The sequence below is a fragment of the Cloeon dipterum genome, chromosome 2 (genome assembly GCF_949628265.1).
Source record: "Cloeon dipterum chromosome 2, ieCloDipt1.1, whole genome shotgun sequence".
NCBI classification, from domain to species: Eukaryota; Metazoa; Arthropoda; class Insecta; order Ephemeroptera; family Baetidae; genus Cloeon; species Cloeon dipterum.
In genome coordinates, this window is record NC_088787.1 from 35,314,651 (window position 1) to 35,335,133 (window position 20,483).

The 20,483-nt window shown below is 36.4% G+C and overlaps 2 protein-coding genes and 3 long non-coding RNA genes across 5 annotated transcripts; 1 reads left to right on the top strand and 4 right to left on the bottom strand.

The window, feature by feature from the left end:
* Nucleotides 1–1,336: 1,336 nt before the first annotated feature.
* Nucleotides 1,337–4,281, bottom strand: LOC135936837 (RCC1 and BTB domain-containing protein 1-like). The gene is made up of 11 exons (XM_065479810.1): nucleotides 4,114–4,281; nucleotides 3,816–3,965; nucleotides 3,518–3,759; nucleotides 3,296–3,457; nucleotides 2,825–3,084; nucleotides 2,663–2,757; nucleotides 2,442–2,608; nucleotides 2,264–2,388; nucleotides 2,108–2,208; nucleotides 1,930–2,060; nucleotides 1,337–1,876 (listed from the first exon to the last, which is right to left on the bottom strand). Exons 1-11 carry the CDS (start codon nucleotides 4,184–4,186, stop codon nucleotides 1,742–1,744), a joined length of 1,641 nt encoding a protein of 546 aa, XP_065335882.1. The 5' UTR covers nucleotides 4,187–4,281; the 3' UTR covers nucleotides 1,337–1,741.
* Nucleotides 4,282–5,602: 1,321 nt separating this feature from the next.
* LOC135935644 (uncharacterized) lies at nucleotides 5,603–6,183 on the bottom strand. The gene is made up of 2 exons (XR_010574241.1): nucleotides 6,081–6,183; nucleotides 5,603–6,026 (listed from the first exon to the last, which is right to left on the bottom strand). It is a non-coding gene; the product is annotated as an uncharacterized LOC135935644 (long non-coding RNA).
* A 1,100-nt stretch (nucleotides 6,184–7,283) lies between these two features.
* LOC135936328 (uncharacterized) lies at nucleotides 7,284–10,042 on the bottom strand. The gene is made up of 3 exons (XR_010574316.1): nucleotides 9,827–10,042; nucleotides 9,341–9,439; nucleotides 7,284–8,315 (listed from the first exon to the last, which is right to left on the bottom strand). It is a non-coding gene; the product is annotated as an uncharacterized LOC135936328 (long non-coding RNA).
* Nucleotides 10,043–12,626: 2,584 nt separating this feature from the next.
* Nucleotides 12,627–13,365, bottom strand: LOC135935503 (uncharacterized). Its single transcript, XR_010574224.1, has 4 exons — nucleotides 13,243–13,365; nucleotides 13,083–13,187; nucleotides 12,888–13,036; nucleotides 12,627–12,828 (listed from the first exon to the last, which is right to left on the bottom strand). It is a non-coding gene; the product is annotated as an uncharacterized LOC135935503 (long non-coding RNA).
* Nucleotides 13,366–15,424: 2,059 nt separating this feature from the next.
* Nucleotides 15,425–18,001, top strand: LOC135937646 (RCC1 and BTB domain-containing protein 1-like). Its single transcript, XM_065480823.1, has 11 exons — nucleotides 15,425–15,552; nucleotides 15,719–15,868; nucleotides 15,929–16,149; nucleotides 16,203–16,361; nucleotides 16,589–16,842; nucleotides 16,902–16,993; nucleotides 17,059–17,228; nucleotides 17,281–17,405; nucleotides 17,459–17,562; nucleotides 17,616–17,746; nucleotides 17,808–18,001. Exons 1-11 carry the CDS (start codon nucleotides 15,480–15,482, stop codon nucleotides 17,940–17,942), a joined length of 1,614 nt encoding a protein of 537 aa, XP_065336895.1. The 5' UTR covers nucleotides 15,425–15,479; the 3' UTR covers nucleotides 17,943–18,001.
* The last annotated feature ends 2,482 nt before the right edge of the window (nucleotides 18,002–20,483 follow it).

Sequence of the window (20,483 nt, forward strand, 5' to 3'; positions counted from 1 at the left end):
CTTGACCTTAAAATCACTGCTAGAAATTTGAAAGAAATTTCAGGGTATTTAATTCAGGGTGCTTTGTTTCGGTTAAAGCTTGAAATTGATTAAAATGGCACGGGTGGCTTGTATATATTTTTTTTAGTAATATGGTTAATGTCACTACTCACTTCTGATTGTGAGACATTCGGAGAACACTGCTATCGAGATTGCTGCCAATGCTTATTTTTGTTCTTTTTCCTTTTTTCAGAGGAGGGCAGGGAGCGGCGTCACTATCCTCCGAGGACGTGGACCTATGCGGGCGCCCTGTTAGCCGAGCCCGCCGACGACGCGCAGGACCACATATTTTTAAACATAAATTAGCTCTCCGCGTGTCTTTGAAGTGACAGAAGGCGCATCTTGAGCATTATTTAACCGGCCGTGCAAACTTTATCTTTTTCAAATTTCACGCGAGAAATTAAAAAAATTAATAATCAATCAGTTAAGAGACTAAAAGGGTAGTTTTGAATTAATATATAAATATTGTGAAATTACAACATTCTTCTTACAATTCTTCTCATGTTTTTTAATTTTTTAGGTTTCTAATAAATTTACAATAAAATCATTTTAGTAGTGGCTAAAGTCGCACAGTAGGTTTGCACCTCCTTGCCAATTCAGCAGGCGCTTTTATTACTCATTAGAACAATTCTCATGTGAAAATAACATTTTTTTTATAGGCGTGGCCCGTTCGGAAAGTGGCCGAGACGCCGAAGTTAGAAGTGGGCGGCCAGCTGGGCGCCGGAGGCCTTGACTCGGCGCCATTCAGCTTCATGATGAGCAACTGGAACGCCGGCATCCTGCCCAAGGACTTGCGGATCGTCATGCAAACCCTGAAAAAGGGCAAGCAGGCCGGCAGAAAGGTGCAAGAGAATGGATGTGAAAGCCGATCGGAAAAGCAGCGTCGGCGCCAAGAATAGATTCGGAATCAGGAAGCACATCGCCCGCAAGGAGGTGCTCAAGCAGACCATCTTGAAGGCCAGGAAAAGTGACTAGATTCTGGGGTGGACGAGCAGGTGGTGGCGCTGGACCCGACGTGGTGGACACGTGATCACAAAGTTGTCAAAATTAATCAGGAGACAGCAAGGAATTAATTCGCGGCTTTTATTTATTCAAACTGAAAATTCTCATGTTTTTAAATGAAGCAAAAGGAAGCATTAATTTGATTTTAAACTTGTAACAGTAAAAATATGTACCTTTCATCATATAAAATTAACCTTTTCAAGGTTATAATCAAAATGATTTTCTCGAGAATTCGAAATTGAATAAATCTAAATTACAGGCATTTAATATAATTTATTTAATATTTTTTCAGTTCACCTACAAGTTAGAGTGGTTCGCCAATACAAAAAACAGCCCTTGCGCTTGGAAAGGATGATGTTAAATTCTGCTCTGGTGACTTACTGCAGGAAGGTGTCGCTAACAATTTGAGTCTGCATATGAAGCGATGAAATTGCATATCATCTTCTTCGAATGAACGATTTTTAATTTCTGTAGAAGCAAGATCGATTTAACTTTATAGACCCTATCTGTATGGTGCGTAAAGTAAAAAAAATCGTTGCCAATTATTTCCTGGGTGAGAATTATTAAAAATAGGAAATATGACAAATATATTTCGCAGAAATTAATGATATTGAACTTGAAAATTAAGGACGAACACCACTGAACACGAAGAATTCTTGCAGGGGCGCAAAACATCAATCATTGAAAAACGCTTCAATCATTAGTATTTCTTTTGGTTCGCTGCCCGACGGAAAACATCCAAAATGACTTCGCTCCTGCTGTCATCAGTTTCAAAATTGTCCAAGACCTCAAACCAGCGCACCTCGCAAAACTTGAGGCAGAACTCACACAGGTTCTACATCGAAAAATTAATTATAATTAAAAATTAAGGTGAAACATTTAACTGACCTCAGCTCCAAACAAATTTGCCTTCTCGTACACAGCAGCAGCGTTTTGCACAGTCAGGCCAGATTTGATAATATTTTCGCACTCGTCCATCAGATCAGTCACCTGATAGAAGTCAGCTATGGCGTAAACATCTGAACAATTGTATAGAAAATTGAGCTCCAAATTAATGTTGTAGTACCAAGAGCATGTTCAAGCGTGATATCATCAACTTCATCGGTGTACAAGAATTTGAGGAACACGTAGAAAGCATCATAGCTGTGATCCTCGACGATCTGCTCCCTGAAAAATATTCAAAGCAATTAAAGTAGTGTTGAATTTACACTTCACTAAATACTTTTGGCAACTATCCTTCCAATCACCCAGGAACTTTTTCTTGAACACGTCGCTGCCGAACGTCAACACAGCCTTGTGCACGTGGATTTTCTTCCCCTCGACAATGAATGCAACATCGGCAGTTTCCTGAAATTAGAAAAAAATATGTATAAATCGACATTTCTAAAGAGAAATCTTACAGGATGGTCAAACGCTTTCCTTAGACGTTCATTTACCGAGCCTTTCCTCTTGCAATCTTTGGCAATTTTCAATTGAAAACGTTGGTAGGTAACTGGAGGAAAGGCATCAGCAAAAACTTCGTCCAAAGATGAGAATGAAGTGAGAATTGGTTTGTTATAAATTAGGCCTAAAATATAATATTTATATGTTAATAAAGAGCTTCATTATACTCAATTTATACCGTTGTTGCAATTGCCCCAAATGTACACCTGGTGATTTTCAGTGATTGCAGCGCACAGGTGGCTCTCGTAATGAGTGGCAGCAATTTTTCTCACCCTGTGGGAAGATTATGATTAGTTAATTTTACTAGCGCTATAACCAATATCTCAGCTGTGTTTCTCACCTTCCCATCTTTGTAGAAATAATGGTTGGTGTCATGACGCACTCCTCGCTGGTAGTCCCATTTCCTAATTGGCCTTTATCATTTTCTCCCCATGAGTAAATTTTGCCGTCGTCAGATAAAGCGAGAGTGAAATAAGGTCCACAAACGATTTGGGAAATGACGACTTCTTCCAGGCCAAGCAACTTTCGGGGAGTCCATTCCTTGTCTGAAGTTGAAGATGAGCTCGACAAGTCATTTCGGTTCAAACCCAAAGCACAAATCTTGAACAAATTAATAAAAAGAGAGTTTATACATAATATTATATATACTTCTGGAGTAATTTAGTTGAATAACATGATCATTTTAATGCAAAAGTATGCAGCTAATAATTGAAAGGCAACTAGAAATATATATTATTCAGATATAATCCTATTTATTCTTAGTCTTTATTTGAAAATGACCTCGCATTTGTGGAAAAAATAAAATAAATACCTCTCCTGAATGTAGGAGCGCTGCAGAAGTGTCATATTGACATGCGACCGAGGTTACGATTGCCCCATCCAGCAGTCCTCCAACCTTTCGTGGAAACGGTTCGTTTTCTCCTGAGGTCTCAAAACCTAACTGACCTCGAGGGTTTTCACCGAAAGCGTATACCTTAGAATTAACAAAAATACAATAAAATTAATTCATTTTACAAAAAGGAATTTTTCTCACCTCTCCCTCGGACGTCAAAACTAGTGTATGATTACCGCCACAAGAAACTTGGACAACCTTTTTGTGCTCTAGAGAACCAGAAATTTTCTTGGGAACAGTAAAGGTGACATCATCATCATCTGTTCCTAATCCGAGCTGTCCAAATAGATTATCTCCCCACGAGAAAACGGTACCAGCTGCCGAAATGGCGAAAATGCAGAAATCTCCTTCGCCTTCAAATGCAATAACACCACATTCAAACCCTGCATCATTTAGTTTAGCATACCAGGAAAATCAAGAGTTATATATTATATTCTACCTTCAATTCTTTGACCACACAAATTCTCGATGCGCTTGAGCTCGTTCACTTCACCTTCGACGCCAACTCCAAGACACTCTTTTCGGTTTTTTCCAAAGGCAAGCACATCATCATTTTCAAGGACAATAATTACATTTTCTCCGTGTGAGCCTGAAAATTAGGAATATTATAAGTAGAAAATATTAAAAAAATCAATGCCCCAAATCGGCTGTGAGAACAAGACAAGTGGAAATCAGAAATCCAAACAAAGATGCAAAATAAAAACGAGAATTACGATGGAAATATTAGGTTTTCTTACCGAAAACGAGTGCAGTACGAATCTCTCGCTCCTGATAACCAAAATTGGCCCACTTTCGCAGCACTTTAGACATGCCGGAGCAAGGATGATCCAAGATTTTGATCAAAACTCAGAACAGGATATTTTCTTGTGCCCGCACAACGCATAAACAAATAACAAACAATACAATCGAGGGACGAGGGGCGTGTTAACATTCGCGCTCCCTGTGCTTCCATCTGTGTTGACTTCCGGTAGTTCTAGTCGATTTAAATATCTTTTTGTACATATCTGGTGGCAGCACTATCGGAACCTCACGCGTATGTAAATTTAATGGGGGAGGTGAAGAGGTATACAACGCTGTCTGGTGAGGGAAACTGAAACTATCACCGTCTTGCACACAGCCGTTCGTCCTTCGTTAAAGCTGCAAACAACAATTTGCAGAGTTTCCTGAATTTCGGCATTAATTTCGCCGAAATAACCGCTTTTGGTAAGTTATAGTGACCTGCATAAGTTTTTTAATGGTTTCTTTCGTACGTTAAACAAGTTAAATTTCAAAACACGAATGTTTCTCGTATCTATTCTATTTGTTAAAACTTAATCTTCATTTTCTGCTTGTTCACACTGTAAATATTTCTGACAATTTTCCTTCCTTTTCCAGCTTTTCCTTTTCCTTTGTTTTATTAGTATTTATGTAGCTCGAGGCTTCTTATTTTGAATTTTCATTTATGAATGCAACATAAAATCCGCCAAAATTACGTAAATCTCAAATTAATTTGTCTTTGTAATTTTTATGATTTTCGTCGCGGAATAAGAAAGAATTGTCGATGTTTGTCCTTCATGGCTTTTGATAGCTATAGGGTAGCATTTTAACCACCTGAAGAGTTTACCTTAAAATATTTACCAGTATCTTGCGCTTCCAGGGATTATTCAAGGATATTTTGCAGAACAAAGAAACATTAAAATTGCAAATTCGCATCAACCAAAATTTTGTAAATGGGATGAGAGCTTTTTATTTCATAAATTATGCTTGAATTACTGGATAAGTTAAAACATCAGTTTAAAAAATAAAATCAAAATTTGAGATTTTAAATCTTTTTTCAGGTTGATGGGCCTCTTGCAACCAAGGCGCTGCTGGCTGTCGGTGATCTTCCCCGCCATCGTTACCTGGGCAATTGTAGCTGACCTGCGGCGCACCAGTCGTTACAAGCAGCGCAAACTCGAACTAGCCGCCGACTACTCTTTAATTAATATCAACTAACCAACATGGTTTTGAGCGTGGTGCCTCGACTGGCCTGGATGGGTGTGCCCTTTATTGGCTACTTTATCGGCATGAAGATCGAGCGGATGGAGACGGAGCGGCTCACGCTGTACAGGGACAAGAGCGCCCTGTATGGCTCCCCGGTGCCTCCTGCCACCCCCACTTGGCCTTGAGCCGCGTCTAACGATGCTAGTTTGTACAGATATAATTGGAGCTAATAAATGTTGCAAATGAAACAAATGAAAATGTTGGTTTAAATGATTTTGATTTTAATTGAATACGGCTGGGTAGTTGGCCTTTTGATAAATACACAATCAAGTTACAAAACTGAGATCACACCCTCTTTGATGATTATCCATTATCTACGTCTACAAAATAGAAATCTTATTTGTAGGTGTATTTAAATTTGAGTTTTTTTTAAATACATATCAGTACATAGAACATTGAGTCGTGTTTTCAATATTAGTGGGGAAAATAATTTACTTTAAAATCTGTATAAAAGAGGAACTCGGCTGCAAGACAAATGAACCATAGAAAAATACAAAAACATTGGCACGCTATAGATATTTGGTCCTCCTACTCAAGTTTGTTTTTCTTGCTAAGAATTCTCGAGAGCTTTTTGCCGGCATGAAGTATGGCTTCTCGGCAGATCCGTCGTTTCGCTCATTATCCTCAACTGCGAATTAAACAATCAAATAGATATCCTAATTATTTACAAATTGAGACTCACGGAAGCAGAGGAAGAGAGTGTCCACTGCCATGGCGTACACGTTGAAGAAAACGGAGGCAATGAAGTACGAGCCGATCACGATGATGAAAACTGGCACCATATATGTTAATTGATTGTGCTATGCATGTATTCATAATGTTATGCTGAGAAGTTTCTGCCCGTCAATTTTCGAGTGAATGATAAAAATTTCATGAAACCCTTGGTATTTCTTTTTTATAATTGCCAATTTGTACTTGTCTCTTTTACTATTGAAATTTAAACCTAAATCAAACTATATTATAGAATCACAAAAATTAGTCACAAATTGATTCAAGAGTGGTTTAGAATAACTGTACCGCTTTTTCTGCAAAAATTATCATTTAACGCAGAATACACATTCTAATTGTAATATTTTCATCTGGTTAAATAAATGACAAAAAATGAGATTAAATATAAATTAAGAAAATGCGAACAGAGCTGGCGGAATAATGCAAAAAGTTAATATCGCGCTGCATTGAGCAGCTACATACTTTTGAAATTACAAAAATTTTTTTGAGGACCCTTTTATTAATTAGAATTAGAGAACATTAATATACAGTTTTGTAATCGGGGAAACGCAACAAAAACGGCATCAGTTTCATTATGTGAAGACACAGCGACGTCAACCCTTTAAACTCATTCGCCAGGATCCCGGTTCCTCTGTTCCAGTTGCCGAAACCATACAATTAAAATCTGGTCTAACACTGCACTGCCTGGAGTGGAGCCAAATCTTCCCGCAATCTTGCACATTCCTAAAGAGATAAATAATTGTAATTAATGCTATGGGGCGGTACCTCAAAATCATTTGTGAAGATTGCGCTTAACGTTTAGCGGGGGGCAAATTTTTTTTTCCAAAAAACAGTCCAGTTTTAGTGCTGTTTATCTCTTAAGTTGACAAATAAAGGTCCCCTACAAGAAAAAACACGTGTCTGACTCGTGTCAAACCTGTGATTTTGGGTGCGTGTACACAAGTTACAAACACGTGTTTGTCACCTGTCTGACACGTCACTAAGTTCGTGCCAAACACGTGTTTTTCGCACAAGTTCACGTGTTGACACGTGTAAAACACGTGTCATATTAAATTGCGATTAGCGCTTATATATAGGTATTTTTAATTCAATTTGAGTGCAAATAAGGAAATATAATTTAAACAAACGTATATTTATTTGCTACACTAGATAAAGATTTTAATTCCTTGGTTTCCAAAATATGGTACATCAATCATTTCACATAAACACTAATTCGTCAGTTTCCGCATACAAAAAGAGCATAACAGATTCTGTCATAGACTACACTCGGAGGGAAAATCCTTACGGTGAGAAGCAAAATGCGGCTCTCAAATTGAGAACGCAATTTTGAGTCTGACCGTGAGTAGCAGAGAGGTGGTCTAGCGCTTTTGGATCTCACAGATCCTCGCTTCTATCTCACAATGAGGTCAAAAAGCGGCCAGCCTTCTCGTACTCAAGGGTACAACCCAAATGCTCGCTCGCTCCGGTATCGACTGAGAGCGAGAATTTCGATCTCATTGTGAAATTTAAAAAAGCGTTCAGTCTCGCTTCTGTTATTCACGGTGAGACTTAAAGTTTCGCCCTCAATTTGAGAGAACAAATCTCACCGTGAATAGCAGAGGCGACCAAACGCTTTTGGATCTCACAGGGAGATCGAAACGCTCAGTCGATACCGAAGCGAGCGAGTTCTAACCGTGAGTACGAGAAGGCAGACCGCTTTTTGGCTTCACTGTGAGATATATAAGTGAGATCCAAAAGCGCCAGACCACCTCTCTGCTACTCACGGTGAGACTCAAAATTGCGTTCTCAATTTGAGAGCCGCATTTTGATTCTCACCGTAAGAATTTTTCCTCAGAGTGTGGTTTATGACAGATGAAGTGTGTAAAAGATTAAGCTGCATTACATTACGATCGTTCAGTTTCAACAAAACAATAGATAAAAGCACTATAAATCAGATAATTTTTTTCTAATTAATATGCTTGCTGGTTTCCAAATAAAATAAAAAATAAAGCGACCAAGCTCAAGTGTTGTTGAACAAATTAGGAAATGTATCAAAATAATATATATAAAACCACAATTAACATTTTCCTCACATGCCTCCTCTTCTCCCTCTGCATCAGGTGATCCTTCACAGGCTGTTCTCTTTCAGCTGCTTTTACTTCTCCTTCTCTTTCTCCTTCTTCTTCGACCTGGCGCGTACTCGCCATCTCTAAAAAGGTCAAAAAATGAATATAAACGATTATTTGATATTTTGGTTTGTAGAACAGTTGCATAGCATAATTTTTTCGCGTATAATATAACATTGTATTTATTCCAGGCCTTATTAATAGTTTCAATATTTTCGCATTTTGTTTGTTTTTGAGTATTTGAATTAAAACGCATTCTATTTTTAAGGTTCAATTTGCTTTATGCATTTTCAGTTTTTAAATCTTCAAATATATAATGATAAATTTTTGAAATGAATAAAAATAAAGTATTTCATCCCAGACTTGCTTCAATTCTGTAATTAGGAATTAAACAAATTTAAAACAGTATGGGAGGACTAAGGAAATCGATTGTATTGAGATAATTTTTAGTTGGCTTTAAAAATAGGTTTTAAATGAGTTAATAATAGTTTTAAACAAATTGCATCTTTAAAATGTTTTCACTGAAACGCATTAAAATGAAATCGTACACATACAATGTTTGTACAGAATATAAACAATGCGAAAACGCGAAAAGTGTTTAAAGATGATTGATACAAGGCGACAATTATTTTTTTTTAATAATTGGATGCAAAATCAGTCAATTAATTTTATTATAATACATAATAAAAAAGACCTTCCTAGAAAATATTCCGATTTTCCCAAGGTTTTTAGAAAATTTCCAGCGTTTGACCGCATTTTTTGGCAGATTTCCTCTCGTCGAGATCTTTCCAACAGCGTATGAAACTTTTTAGGGGAATTCTTTGTTGCGAAATTTCAGATTTCAAGTAAGGATAGGCAGTCCTCGCCATTTAAAAAGCATGCTAACATTTCAGCCAATTTTCTCAAATATTTACAGTGCTAATTAACTCAATTTTGGCTTCAACTTAATTTTAAGGGAAGAGTTCATGTATTGGCAACGAGGATTATCCAGGATTTTGCATCATTAATCCTCTTTAAGTGTACAGAAAAAATATAATGTAGATGCACCGTGTGTATGTAAACAAGTGAAAACACTTGGTATCAAAATTTATAAATATTACATACCCACCAGAACAATTTTGATTCTTGACCGTTCCTCAACAGCGGACTCAGTGGGCTTTAAGTCGGGGCCGTCTCCATATAATTTGGGATGTCACGATTTCTCAATCTGAAAAATACAGAATTATTTTGCAAACTTGAATTATGAAGCACGGTTGACGTTATGGCGAACTCAAGCTTTTCGCTTACTTTACATCAATAATTACATGCATATTCAAATTCAAAAATTGATAAAACTAAGCCAGAAACTCACTGCATATAATTAAACTGAATAACTGAATATGTATGTATGTATTGTGGTCTTATGCATAAATACATCCATGTACATATGTAGGCGGTAACTAGTGTAACTACATACATTTAAAATGTAGATACATACGTACAAGAATGTATGTTTGTATAAGACCACAATAATATCCTGCGAAAGGATGAAAAATTCACAAATTTATTGCATAAATTACATAATATAATGCATAAATATAATGAATGTACATACCTTGCTTGGGCGAGACGAGAATTCTTACGATTTCGTTTGGCCAGCGTGACGCAAACGCAGGCCATTCACACTCGGATGGCATCGGTGGGCAATGGTCGCGATGGTATTGTGCACTTCAGAGGCCTTCAGCTGGTCACGAAGGGCAGAAAATTATCCTATTTCCTCTGGTTAACAAAACTGCATCACTGACCGTTGCAATCGTTGCATGCTGCTGCAGCTGGCTTGCCAGTTGCCGGCTTGTGCCCTAACCGATGACGAATGAGTGCGTCTGCGCACTGCGAAACGGGTAATTCCCCAAAACTCGAATGAAAGAATTTCGCAGAAATTTAAATGAAAACGGCTTATTTTCTGAATAAATTGAAAGAATTTACAATACAAAATGGATTTACAAATGTCTAAGTCCATTTTCGATACGAATTGCGGCAGGATAGTGCGACGAAGAACAAAATATTTTCATCCAGCTGCTGTTTAACCGGTTGCTCGTTGTGGGCGGGGCAGCAACCAGTAGAGCCAATCGTAACCAGCTGCGATTATAATTATAAAATTATTTCTTTTAAGACCGGTTAATAATTAAATATTTAAAATAGAAATTTAACCTATTTATCCATGCTTTACACAATTAATAACCGTAAGTTTTAAATTTATTGTTAAAATTGCTCGTAAATCTTGATAAATTCAAAATTTATTTTCTTTTTTCCACATTATGAGTGTGTTAAAAATAAAAATCGGTTTATTTATCCCCAAGAATCAAGAAATGTGAAATTGTAAACCTTTTTAAAGTAGCGCGAAAGCCGCGAGGGCCGGGCTCAATATTTTTATATTTTTTATTTATATATTTATATTCACTATTCTGCATATTTGTTTGCGCGCCCCACGAATTTCAGAGAACTTGCAAATTTGCTTAAATTAAAATTTGAAAAATGCGCCCAATAGAGGTTGTTTTCATGTTCAATAATATTAAAACCATAGGCTTCATCCTCGTTGTCTGGTCGAGGAATAAATACGACGAATTTCTTTCTTGACAACGAGGATGAAGCCTGGTTTTAATTATATTGAACTTGCTTAAATTAGTTTAAAAATCTACAGCTCTTACAAATTATCAATGTGATACAAAAATATCATCGTCAAAGGTGAAATACACCCCACGAGTGATTTTTCTCGTTAATTACACATGTTATTTTTTATTTTAAGATTTTTAAAATTATTCAATATAATGTTAAAGCAGAACACTTTAATTTTTCCCATAATTTGGAGCACTCTTTTCCCAATCCCCAACCCAGATCTATAGCAGACATGCACTATGTCAATATTTATTTAATTTATTCAAAGACTAATATCCTAACTATTTCCGATTTTGTGTTGTTGACTCTTGATTCACGCTCTTTGTCCAAACCAAACAATTTACATGCGTGATGGAAAATTACGCAAAAAATATTTTATATCATAATTTAATAATTATTTCAAGTATATATAAACCAACCCCTACCCCGCCTATCCCACCCGATTGATGGACATGTGTCGGAATATGATGAGAAAAATAAATAACAAATATTTAACATGAGCTAAAATTAATTAAATTTTAAAATTTTTTATTTTTTAAATTCAAAATTCCACGAAAGTGATATATTATCCCTCTGATGAATTTTTCTATTAATTTTAACACTCATTAAATTAGCAATGGCAGAATTGAAAAAAATACGATTATATATAAAATATTTTATATACCATAGTGTCATTTCTAACTCTCGTGTAGTTTTTATTTTAAATTATTTAGAGAGTAAATTTTTAATCCGATCTACTCATAAAACGTAACTCGGGATAGACACGTATTAAACACGTGATCTCCGACACGAGTTTAATTGACCACGTATTTTCGAAGAATTTTGAAAACTTGTGCCCATTCTTGAAATAAAATGGGCAAATTTTTATAAATTATACGTAAATATTAAATTTAGCAACTCGTGTATTATAACTCAAGTTAAACACGTGTTAATCACGTGATCTGTGACACGTGTTTAAACACCCGGGTTAAACACGAGTTCAACTCAAGTTAAAATACACGAGTAGCTAAAATTAATTATTTACCCTTAAAATCATTAAATTAAGGAACAAAACTGCAAAATAACATAGTTGAAATGCAATTGAAGCAATTAGCAAGCATTTTAATTTTTAACTCGTAACCGGAAACACGTGTTTATCACGTGAATATCACGTGATCCAGAAATTTCAAAATCACGAAATAAATCAAAATTTTCAGTCAATATTGATAAAGGGGGCCTCAAATAACCCGGGAAAAATAACAAAAAAAATATTTGAGGGGGTCACCAAAAACTCGTGTCAACTCGTGTTTTTTCTCGTAGGGGTTAAGATTATTAGGAAAAAAAGAAAATTAAATAATTTAAGCATGTATATATTTCTTTATTGAATTTAAAGGTCTAATAAAATGTGAACCTTTTCGCAATTAAAACGAAATGTTGACAGATAATTGGGTAAACAAGTAATTATGTCGGAATAAAATTACGAAACATAGTTGGTCAAAGTCCGCAGTGGGCTGGGACAGCAACCATTACATAATCCTCTATGTATTATATTGAGTTAAAGCCATCAAGATCTATTAAATTTTGGACCTCTCGTAATATAAAAAGCTTAAAATAAATACGCATAAATAGCTATATTTTTTGTGACGTGTGCAGGATTCACTTTTATATATTTACAAAAAATACACAAGCACAATTAACAATTAGCAAATTTGGAAGGCTACAGGTAAAAACAACTCAACGATTTCATACAAGAAACAAAAATTCAATTTTTATTTTCAAGAAAAAAATTGCATGAGCGCAATTAATCAACGAAAAACAAATTCATCAGTTTTTCTTTCCGCCATTTGCCGCCCAGCGGAAAACTTCCAAGACGACTACTCTCTTGCGGTCTTCTGTCTCAAAAATGTCCATGGCGTCAACCAAATGCTCCTTGCAAAATTTATAGCAGAACTCACACAGATCCTATAGTTTCAATATAAATTATTATTAAAATGGGAATAATTTTGGAAATTTAATCTAACCTTAGCTCCGAACAAAATCGCCTTTTCGTAAACAGCAGCAGTGTTTTGCACTGTCACACCAGATTTGAGAATCTTTTCACACTCGTACATCAGATCAGTCACCTGATAGAAGTGGGCCACGGCGTAAACGTCTGCAGAATGAATTACATCTTACATCGAAAATTATAGTCTCCGAATAAATTAATAATTTGATACCGAGAGCAAGTTCAGGCGTCAAATCAACTTGGTCAGTGTAGAAGATAGAAGAACTTGAGGAACGCGTAGAAGGCGTTGTAGCTGTGATCCTTGACGATCTTCTCCCTGAGAAAATAAAAAAGTAAGAAACAGGATGAAATTAGAGGAGCCCTAAAAATACTTTTTGCGACTGTCCATCCAATTGCCAAGGAACAAATTCTTGAACACGTCGCTGCCGACTGTCAACATATAGTCTTATGCACGTGGATTTTTTCCCCTCGACAATGAATGCAAAATCAGCAGTTTCCTGAATAAAGTAAAAAAATTTAAGAGAATATTTAATTGACGATCAGAAAACTCACAGGATTGTCAAATACTTTTTGAAAATTCTTGATTATCAGGCATTTCCTCTTGCTCTCGTCCTACGTAATTTTCAATTGGAATTGTTGGTAGGTCACTGGAGGAGAGGCAGCAGCGTAAACATCGTCCAACGATGAGAATGAAGAGAGGATTGGGTTGGTGAAAATGTTGCCTACAATTAATTTTTATAGTTTGTGGTAAAATTAAAGAATTTCTTTCAATTAAATTTTTACCATTGCAATTGCCCCAAATGTAAACCTGGTTCTTTGTATTGATTGCAGCGCACGGGTGGATCTTATAATGGGTGGCAGCAATGCATTTAACCCTTTGTGAGAAAAGATTAATTCATGAAATGCTCTGAAACAATATAATTTCCCAGCTGTGAGTCTCACCTTCTTCCCATCTCTGTAGAAATCATGGTTGGACTCTCGACAAACTCGGTAGTCGCATTTCCCAAATAGCCATTCCAGATTTCTCCCCAACAGTAAATTTTTCCGTCGTTAGATAAAGCGAGAGTGAAATCGCGTCCACAAACGATTTGGGAAATCACGACTCCTTCCAGGCCGTCCACCTTGCAGGGACTATACTCCTTGCGTGAAGATACAGCACCCCAATAGCAAACCTTGAACAATGAAGACAAAATAAATTAATACAATGCAGATTTATAGCTGAAAATTTTTCATGATTAAAAGAAAGTATTTTCATTGCGATAATTTACGGAAATATACATACCTCTCCTGATTGAAGAAGTGCTAAAGATGAGAGCGCTTGGCATGCAACCGAGGTCACAATTTTTCCATTGAACAGTCCGCCAACCCTCTGTGGAAGCAAGGAGTGGTTGCCTGCTGTGTTCCCCAATCCTAAATCTCCATAAGCGTTTCGACCGAAAGCGTAAACCTGATTTAGAGCAGAAATATTAAAATACAAAGAGAAAAATTTAATGTCACCTCTCCCTCCGAAGTCAAAGCCAGTGTATGAGCAGCACCACAAGCCACTTGGACAACCTTTTTCTCTTTTAGAGAACCAGAAATTTTTGTTGGCACTTTGGTGTAATGTTTGGTACCTAATCCAAGCTGTCCAAAATCATTTTCTCCCCAAGAGAATACGGAACCAGATCGAGAAATGGCAAAAATGTGGAAATTATTTTTCTCGACATGAAAGACACCGCATTTAAACCCTGTAACATAGTTTTTTATAATTAAAATTCGACAGAGATATTTTTGACATGGTTTATACCCTACTACTTTTTCCTTAGACAAAATCTTGATGCGCTTGAGCTCTTTCACTTCACCTTGGACGCGAGCTCCAAGACGGCCTTTTTGGTTTTTTCCAAAAGCAAGCACCTCATCATTTTCTAGCACAATAATTACATTTTCTCCGTTTGTGCCTGAAAATAAAGAAAATAATAATAAACACACCGTATAAAATTACTTGTCTTGATGCTTCCCAACAACTGTACAAAATGATGCAAATAAAATAATAATCAGAAAATTACGGTAAACGTTCAATTTTTAGAAATCCGACATCCGACCTCCCCAAAATAAATGATCGAAATAACTACGAGAATTACGATAGAAATATTCAATTTCCTAAGCGAAAACAATTGCAGTTCGAATTTCTCGCTTCTTGATAGCCAAAATTGGCCCACTTGCGCAGTAACTTTGACATGGCGAACAAGGATGATCAAAGATTTTGATCAAGACCAAAATATTCGACGAGCGCACAACGCATACCATACATGAGGCTTCCGGTCCGCCGTCCATCGATCCGGTCCAGTATAGTTCCAGGTTCCACTCTTTTTTATTGTGTCCGTGCGTGTGGCAGCACTGTTTTTTGTGGGCGTACCGCTGGGCAGGGCCGGAGGAGGGATGGGGGAGGGATGAGCTGAGCTGATTGTATGTGAGCTGCCTAGTGCCTGAGTCAGCTGAGAGGCCTGAGACTGAGAGCTAAGCAGGTGGTACTCCTGAAAAGCAAAAAAAGCACTAAAAGCAGAAGTAGCCTCGTGCGTGCGCCGTGCGTTCTGTCTTGATCAAAATCTTGGATCATCCTTGGTTCGCAATGTCTAAATTGCTCTTGAAGTGGGACAATTTTGGCTATCAGAATAGTGAGATTCGTACTGCACTCGTTTTCGGTAAGGAAATCGAATATTATTATCGTAACACACGAATATATTTTGGATATTTTGCTTCCTTGTTTGTTTTTCTGATTTCTTGTACCATAGAACCGTTGCTTGAGAACGGCGTTCAGTGATTTCTGATTTGTTAATTTATGTTTTAAATCATTTTCCTTATTTTCAGGCATTAACGCCGAAAATGTAATTATTGTCCTCCAAAATGATGAGGTGCTTGCTCTTGGAACAAATCAAATTTATTGCCTTGGAACTGGCGTCGAAGGTGAGGTGAAAGAGCTCAAGCGCATTGAGAATTTATGTGGGCAAAGAATCGAAGGTATAATTTTCATGTAAAAGTCTGTTGAGTTTCAATTATGCAAATCTCAATCGTACACAGGGTTTGAATTTACTGGCGTTGGTTGCTTATTCTGCTTATTTGCCATTTGTGAATCTGGTTCCGTATTCTCTTGGGGAGGAAATGGATATGGACAGCTTGGATTAGGAACCACAGGATACACCCAAGTGCCCACTAAAATTTTGGGTTGTCTAGAGCAGAAAAAGGTTGTCCAAGTGGCCTGTGGCGGTGATCATACACTAGCTTTGACGTCGGAGGGAGAGGTGAAATTATAATTATGAAAGTAATCCATTTTATTCCAATTGCTGTAAATCAGGTTTACGCTTTCGGTCGAAATGCTAATGGAGAATTAGGTTTGGGTACCACAGACAGGCACTTTCTTCCACAGAGGGTTGGCGGACTGCTGGACGGGAAAATTGTAACCTCAGTTGCATGCCAGATGGACTCTTCTCTTGCGCTCCTTCGTTCTGGACAGGTATTTATTTTCCCTGGATTATCATAATTGCAAATAGTTATAGTGTTTAAGGAAATCCTGTTATTACATACTAAAAATAAAATAATAATTTTGAGGCTAATTCTGAAATGAAATTTAAATTATTTTCAATATTTGCATTGAGAGTTTTTATAAAATTCAAACCTCTTTGTTTTTGTCCATAGAAGCTCATTTATTGAAACATTAAATCTCTGTCTTAATTGTTCAAGATTTGCGCTTGGGGTAGCAACTTAAGAGGCAAGTTGGGCCTACCTTCAACCTCAGTCCAGGAATGTAGTCCCTGCATGGTGCTCGGCCTGGAAGGTGTTGTGATTTACAAAATCGTCTGTGGAATCCGTTTCACTCTCGCTTTGTCTGACGATGGAAAAATTTACTCCTGGGGAGACAACTTTAGAGGCTACTTGGGAAATGGGACTACCAAAATTGTCAAGAGACCAGCTATTATTTCACAAGAGATGGGAAGGTGAGGATTAGATCTTGGATATTTTTTTAGCCTGACTAATGAACTATTTTCAATTAAAGGGTTAAAGACATTGCTGCCACTCAAAACTTAAGCCACCCGTGCGCTGCCATCAATGAAAAGAACCACGTTTACTGCTGGGGCAGTTGCAATGGTAAAAATTTTGGTTCATTTCAATGCATCAGTTTGCACGCACTACTTTTTTTAAATCAATTGCAGACCAAATTGTTGAGAAACCAATGCTAACTTCCTTCTCGTCATTTGACGAAGTTTATGTCGATGCCTCTCCTCCAATAACCTACCATCGTTTTCAATCGAAAAATACGAATTATGGGAGGAAGATGAAAGGCTCGGTAATTGAGCGTTTTCAAAGAGCGTTTGACAATCCTGTGAGTTTTTTTGCATGTAATAAAATTTCCATTTACATTTTTCTCATTACAGGAAACTACTGATTTTGCATTCATTGTCGAGGGGAAGAAAATCCACGTTCACAAGAATCTGTTGACTGTTGGCAGCGACGTGTTCAAGAATTTGTTCCTGGGTAATTGGAAGGACAGTCACCAAAAGTAATAAGGGAAATTGTCTATTTATCATGCTAATTGCTTTGGAATCCTTTTAGAGAGCTGATTGTCGAGGATCACAGCTACGATGCCTTCTACGCGTTCCTCAAGTACTTCTACACTGATGAAATTGATCATGAAATCCCACCTGAACTTGTTCTTGGTAAAAAAAAATTAATCCGCATTTTGAGAATAATTTTGAATATCATTTTGCAGATTTGTATTCCGTAGCCCACTTCTATCAGGTGACTGATCTGTTGGATGAGTGCGAGAAGATTCTCAAATCTGGCCTGTCTGTCCAAATCGCTGCTGCTGTGTATGAGAAGGCAATTTTGTTTGGAGCTAAGGTCGGTTAAATGTTAAAAATTAAATAACCTGTATATCTAATAAATAATTTTTTTAATGTAGGACTTGTGTGAGTTCTGCATGAAATTTTGCAAGGAGCATTTGCTTGAAGTCTTGGAAAATTTTGATTCTGATGACTGCAAGAGAGAATTCATCTTGGAGGTTTACCGTCGGGCGGCTAATCAAAAGAAAAACTGATGAAATAGTTTTTCTTGTGATTTTGCTACAATGCACGTATTCCAAATATGCTCTTTAAGTTCTTGCCTATAAATTTTCTAGTACAATAAAAGTTTTACATGAAATCAAAGTTTAATTGTTGCATATTTCCAATTAATATTTGCGCTAATATTTGTCATTTTGTCTGTTATTGTTTAAATTAACTGAATGACGCATTAATTTTACTCAATTAATTTACAGATTGATTCCAGAAAGCTTTTGATGAATTGCATCATATTTTTCATCCAATAGTATCAATTGAAGCTTGTAATTGCAATGTATAGTAGGACACTAAATTATCCTTAAGCCGCGCACTACACTAAAGGTTGTAAAAACAACTCTCTTTTAGCTAGGTAAGACTTAGATGATATCTAAATGATAAGGAGTTTCCAATTGAGACGATTAATACATACAATTAAAATAAGAATTAACTATATATACTAAAGCAAATGAAGTGGACGCATCTTGCAAAAAAATAAAAGGCAGAATTGGTGTATTGAAGTTGATATCTATAAATTAAAAAACATGATTTTTTCTGATAAGAGCAATTCAAAATATTCTCACTCATTGCCAGTCTTTTCCCTTTACTTGCTTTCCTACTCACGGCTTTTTTGATGACCTGATCAAAGTGCTCGTTTGGAAAGAAATTATTAGCAATCACGATGCCCTCTTCGATAATTTTTCCTAATTTCTCTAGAGCATTAAGAGAGCTATGAAATTTTTTGGACCTCAACTAGTACCCATATGAAACCATATAATCTCAAATAGTTCACCGCGTTTCTTACGAAACTGCTTGATGGAAGGAATTTGACTGATATTTACGAGAAAAAAAATTGTTTCGTTGGCAATATAGAGCACTAATTGATTAAGAAGTAAAGAGGTTTTATTTCGGGGGAAAAACGACAAACGACAAGTATAAACACCTTATTTTCGATTTATCATGACTTCAACTTTAAAAATTAAAAACAAGCAGAATATAAGTTAATACTTTTATTTTCACAGCTTAAAAATTAGCTCAAAGTTGTTAAATAAAATTGCTTGCTTCTTTAGATGTATTTTTTTATTCAAATTCCTCAGCTGGACTGATAGCAAAAATGCTCCATCAAAATTAAGTTTTAATTTCATTTTCAATTGTCAGAGAAGACACATGGCCGTCGCACATAGATTGCGTTAAAACAGATTTGTTAAACTCGAAAATTCATGTCATGTATTTATGATCTAACTATAACTTTTAGAAGACGCGGTTACATCGTTTAATATTGTTAGGCAGAAAAAGCTTTATTTAGCCTTGATAAATCAATCAGTAAAATTATAGCTACAATTTATCCAGCATGAAAAGGATTTTTAATTTTTGTTTTAATTCAAAACCAATACTAAATGACTATATATATGAAGCACAATTTCAAATAGGAATGATGCAAAAACAACAAATATTTGAAAGAAAAATTTTATTGGACTTTTGGAAATTTGCTTGACTTAATCTTAACAGAAAGTTTAATGCAAACACCGATAAGTGAAAAACTTTTCCATCAGTTTTCCTCTCGATTAGCCACCCAACGGAAAACTACCATGAAGAATTCTCTCTGGCAGTCCTCAGACTCAAAATTGTCCATGACATTAACCCAATTTTTCTTGCAAAATTTAAAGCAGAACTCGCATAGGTCCTACATCAAAACATTAAATATTAATATAACTGAGAAAAAGTTTGTAACATTTAGCTCACCTTAGATCCAAACAAGTTTGCCTTCTCGTAAACAGCAGCAACGTTTTGCACTGTCATACCTGATTGTAGAATCTTTTCGCACTCGTCCATGAGATCCGTCACTAGGTAGAAGTGGGCTATGGTGTACACATCTGCAGAATAAATAATGTAAATTATACTCTGAAAAAAGTGAAATTAATTTTCTACCAAGAGCAAGTTCAGGCGAGAAATCAACTTCATCTGTGTAGAAGTACTTGAGGAACGCGTAGAAGGCATCGTAGCTGTGATCCTCGACGATCTTTTCCCTGAAAGAAAATCAAAGCGTTGTTAAACAAGATATAATAAGAGGAGTCCTTAATACTTTTGGCAACTGTCCTTCCAATCTCCAAGGAACAAATTCTTGAACACCTCGCTTCCGAATATCAACAGATTCTTGTGCACGTGGATTTTCTTCCCCTCGACAATGAACGCAAAGTCAGAAATTTCCTAAAATGAGAAAAAGATAAGACAATTTTCTAGGAGGGCGTGATGAATAGAAATCTCACAGGATTGTCAAACGCTTTTCTCAGACGCTCATTTACCGAGCCTTTCCTCTTGCTTTCGCTTTCATCTTCCGTCAATTTCATACGAAAACGTTGGTAGGTCACTGGAGGAGAGGCAACAGCGAAAACTTCGTCCAACGACGAGAATGAAGTGAGCATTGGTTTCAAAACAAATTGACCTACAATTAATTTTAAGAGGTCAATTTACATGTATTTCGTAGGACTAAATATATACCATTGCAATTGCCCCAAAAGTAAACCTGGTTCTTTTCAGTGATT

Bases quoted from the DNA above. Each gene is read 5' to 3' on its own strand.
- LOC135936837 (XM_065479810.1), bottom strand. From the start codon at position 4,186: ATGTCTAAAGTGCTGCGAAAGTGGGCCAATTTTGGTTATCAGGAGCGA. The intron at 3,085-3,295 runs GTATTTATTTTA...AATTTGTTCAAG, and splicing joins CGCTCCTACATTCAGGAGAG to ATTTGTGCTTTGGGTTTGAA. The intron at 2,209-2,263 runs GTATTTAGTGAA...AATATTTTTCAG, and splicing joins TGGAAGGATAGTTGCCAAAA to GGAGCAGATCGTCGAGGATC.
- LOC135937646 (XM_065480823.1), top strand. From the start codon at position 15,480: ATGTCTAAATTGCTCTTGAAGTGGGACAATTTTGGCTATCAGAATAGT. The intron at 15,869-15,928 runs GTATAATTTTCA...AATCGTACACAG, and splicing joins ATGTGGGCAAAGAATCGAAG to GGTTTGAATTTACTGGCGTT. The intron at 17,229-17,280 runs GTGAGTTTTTTT...TTCTCATTACAG, and splicing joins AAAGAGCGTTTGACAATCCT to GAAACTACTGATTTTGCATT.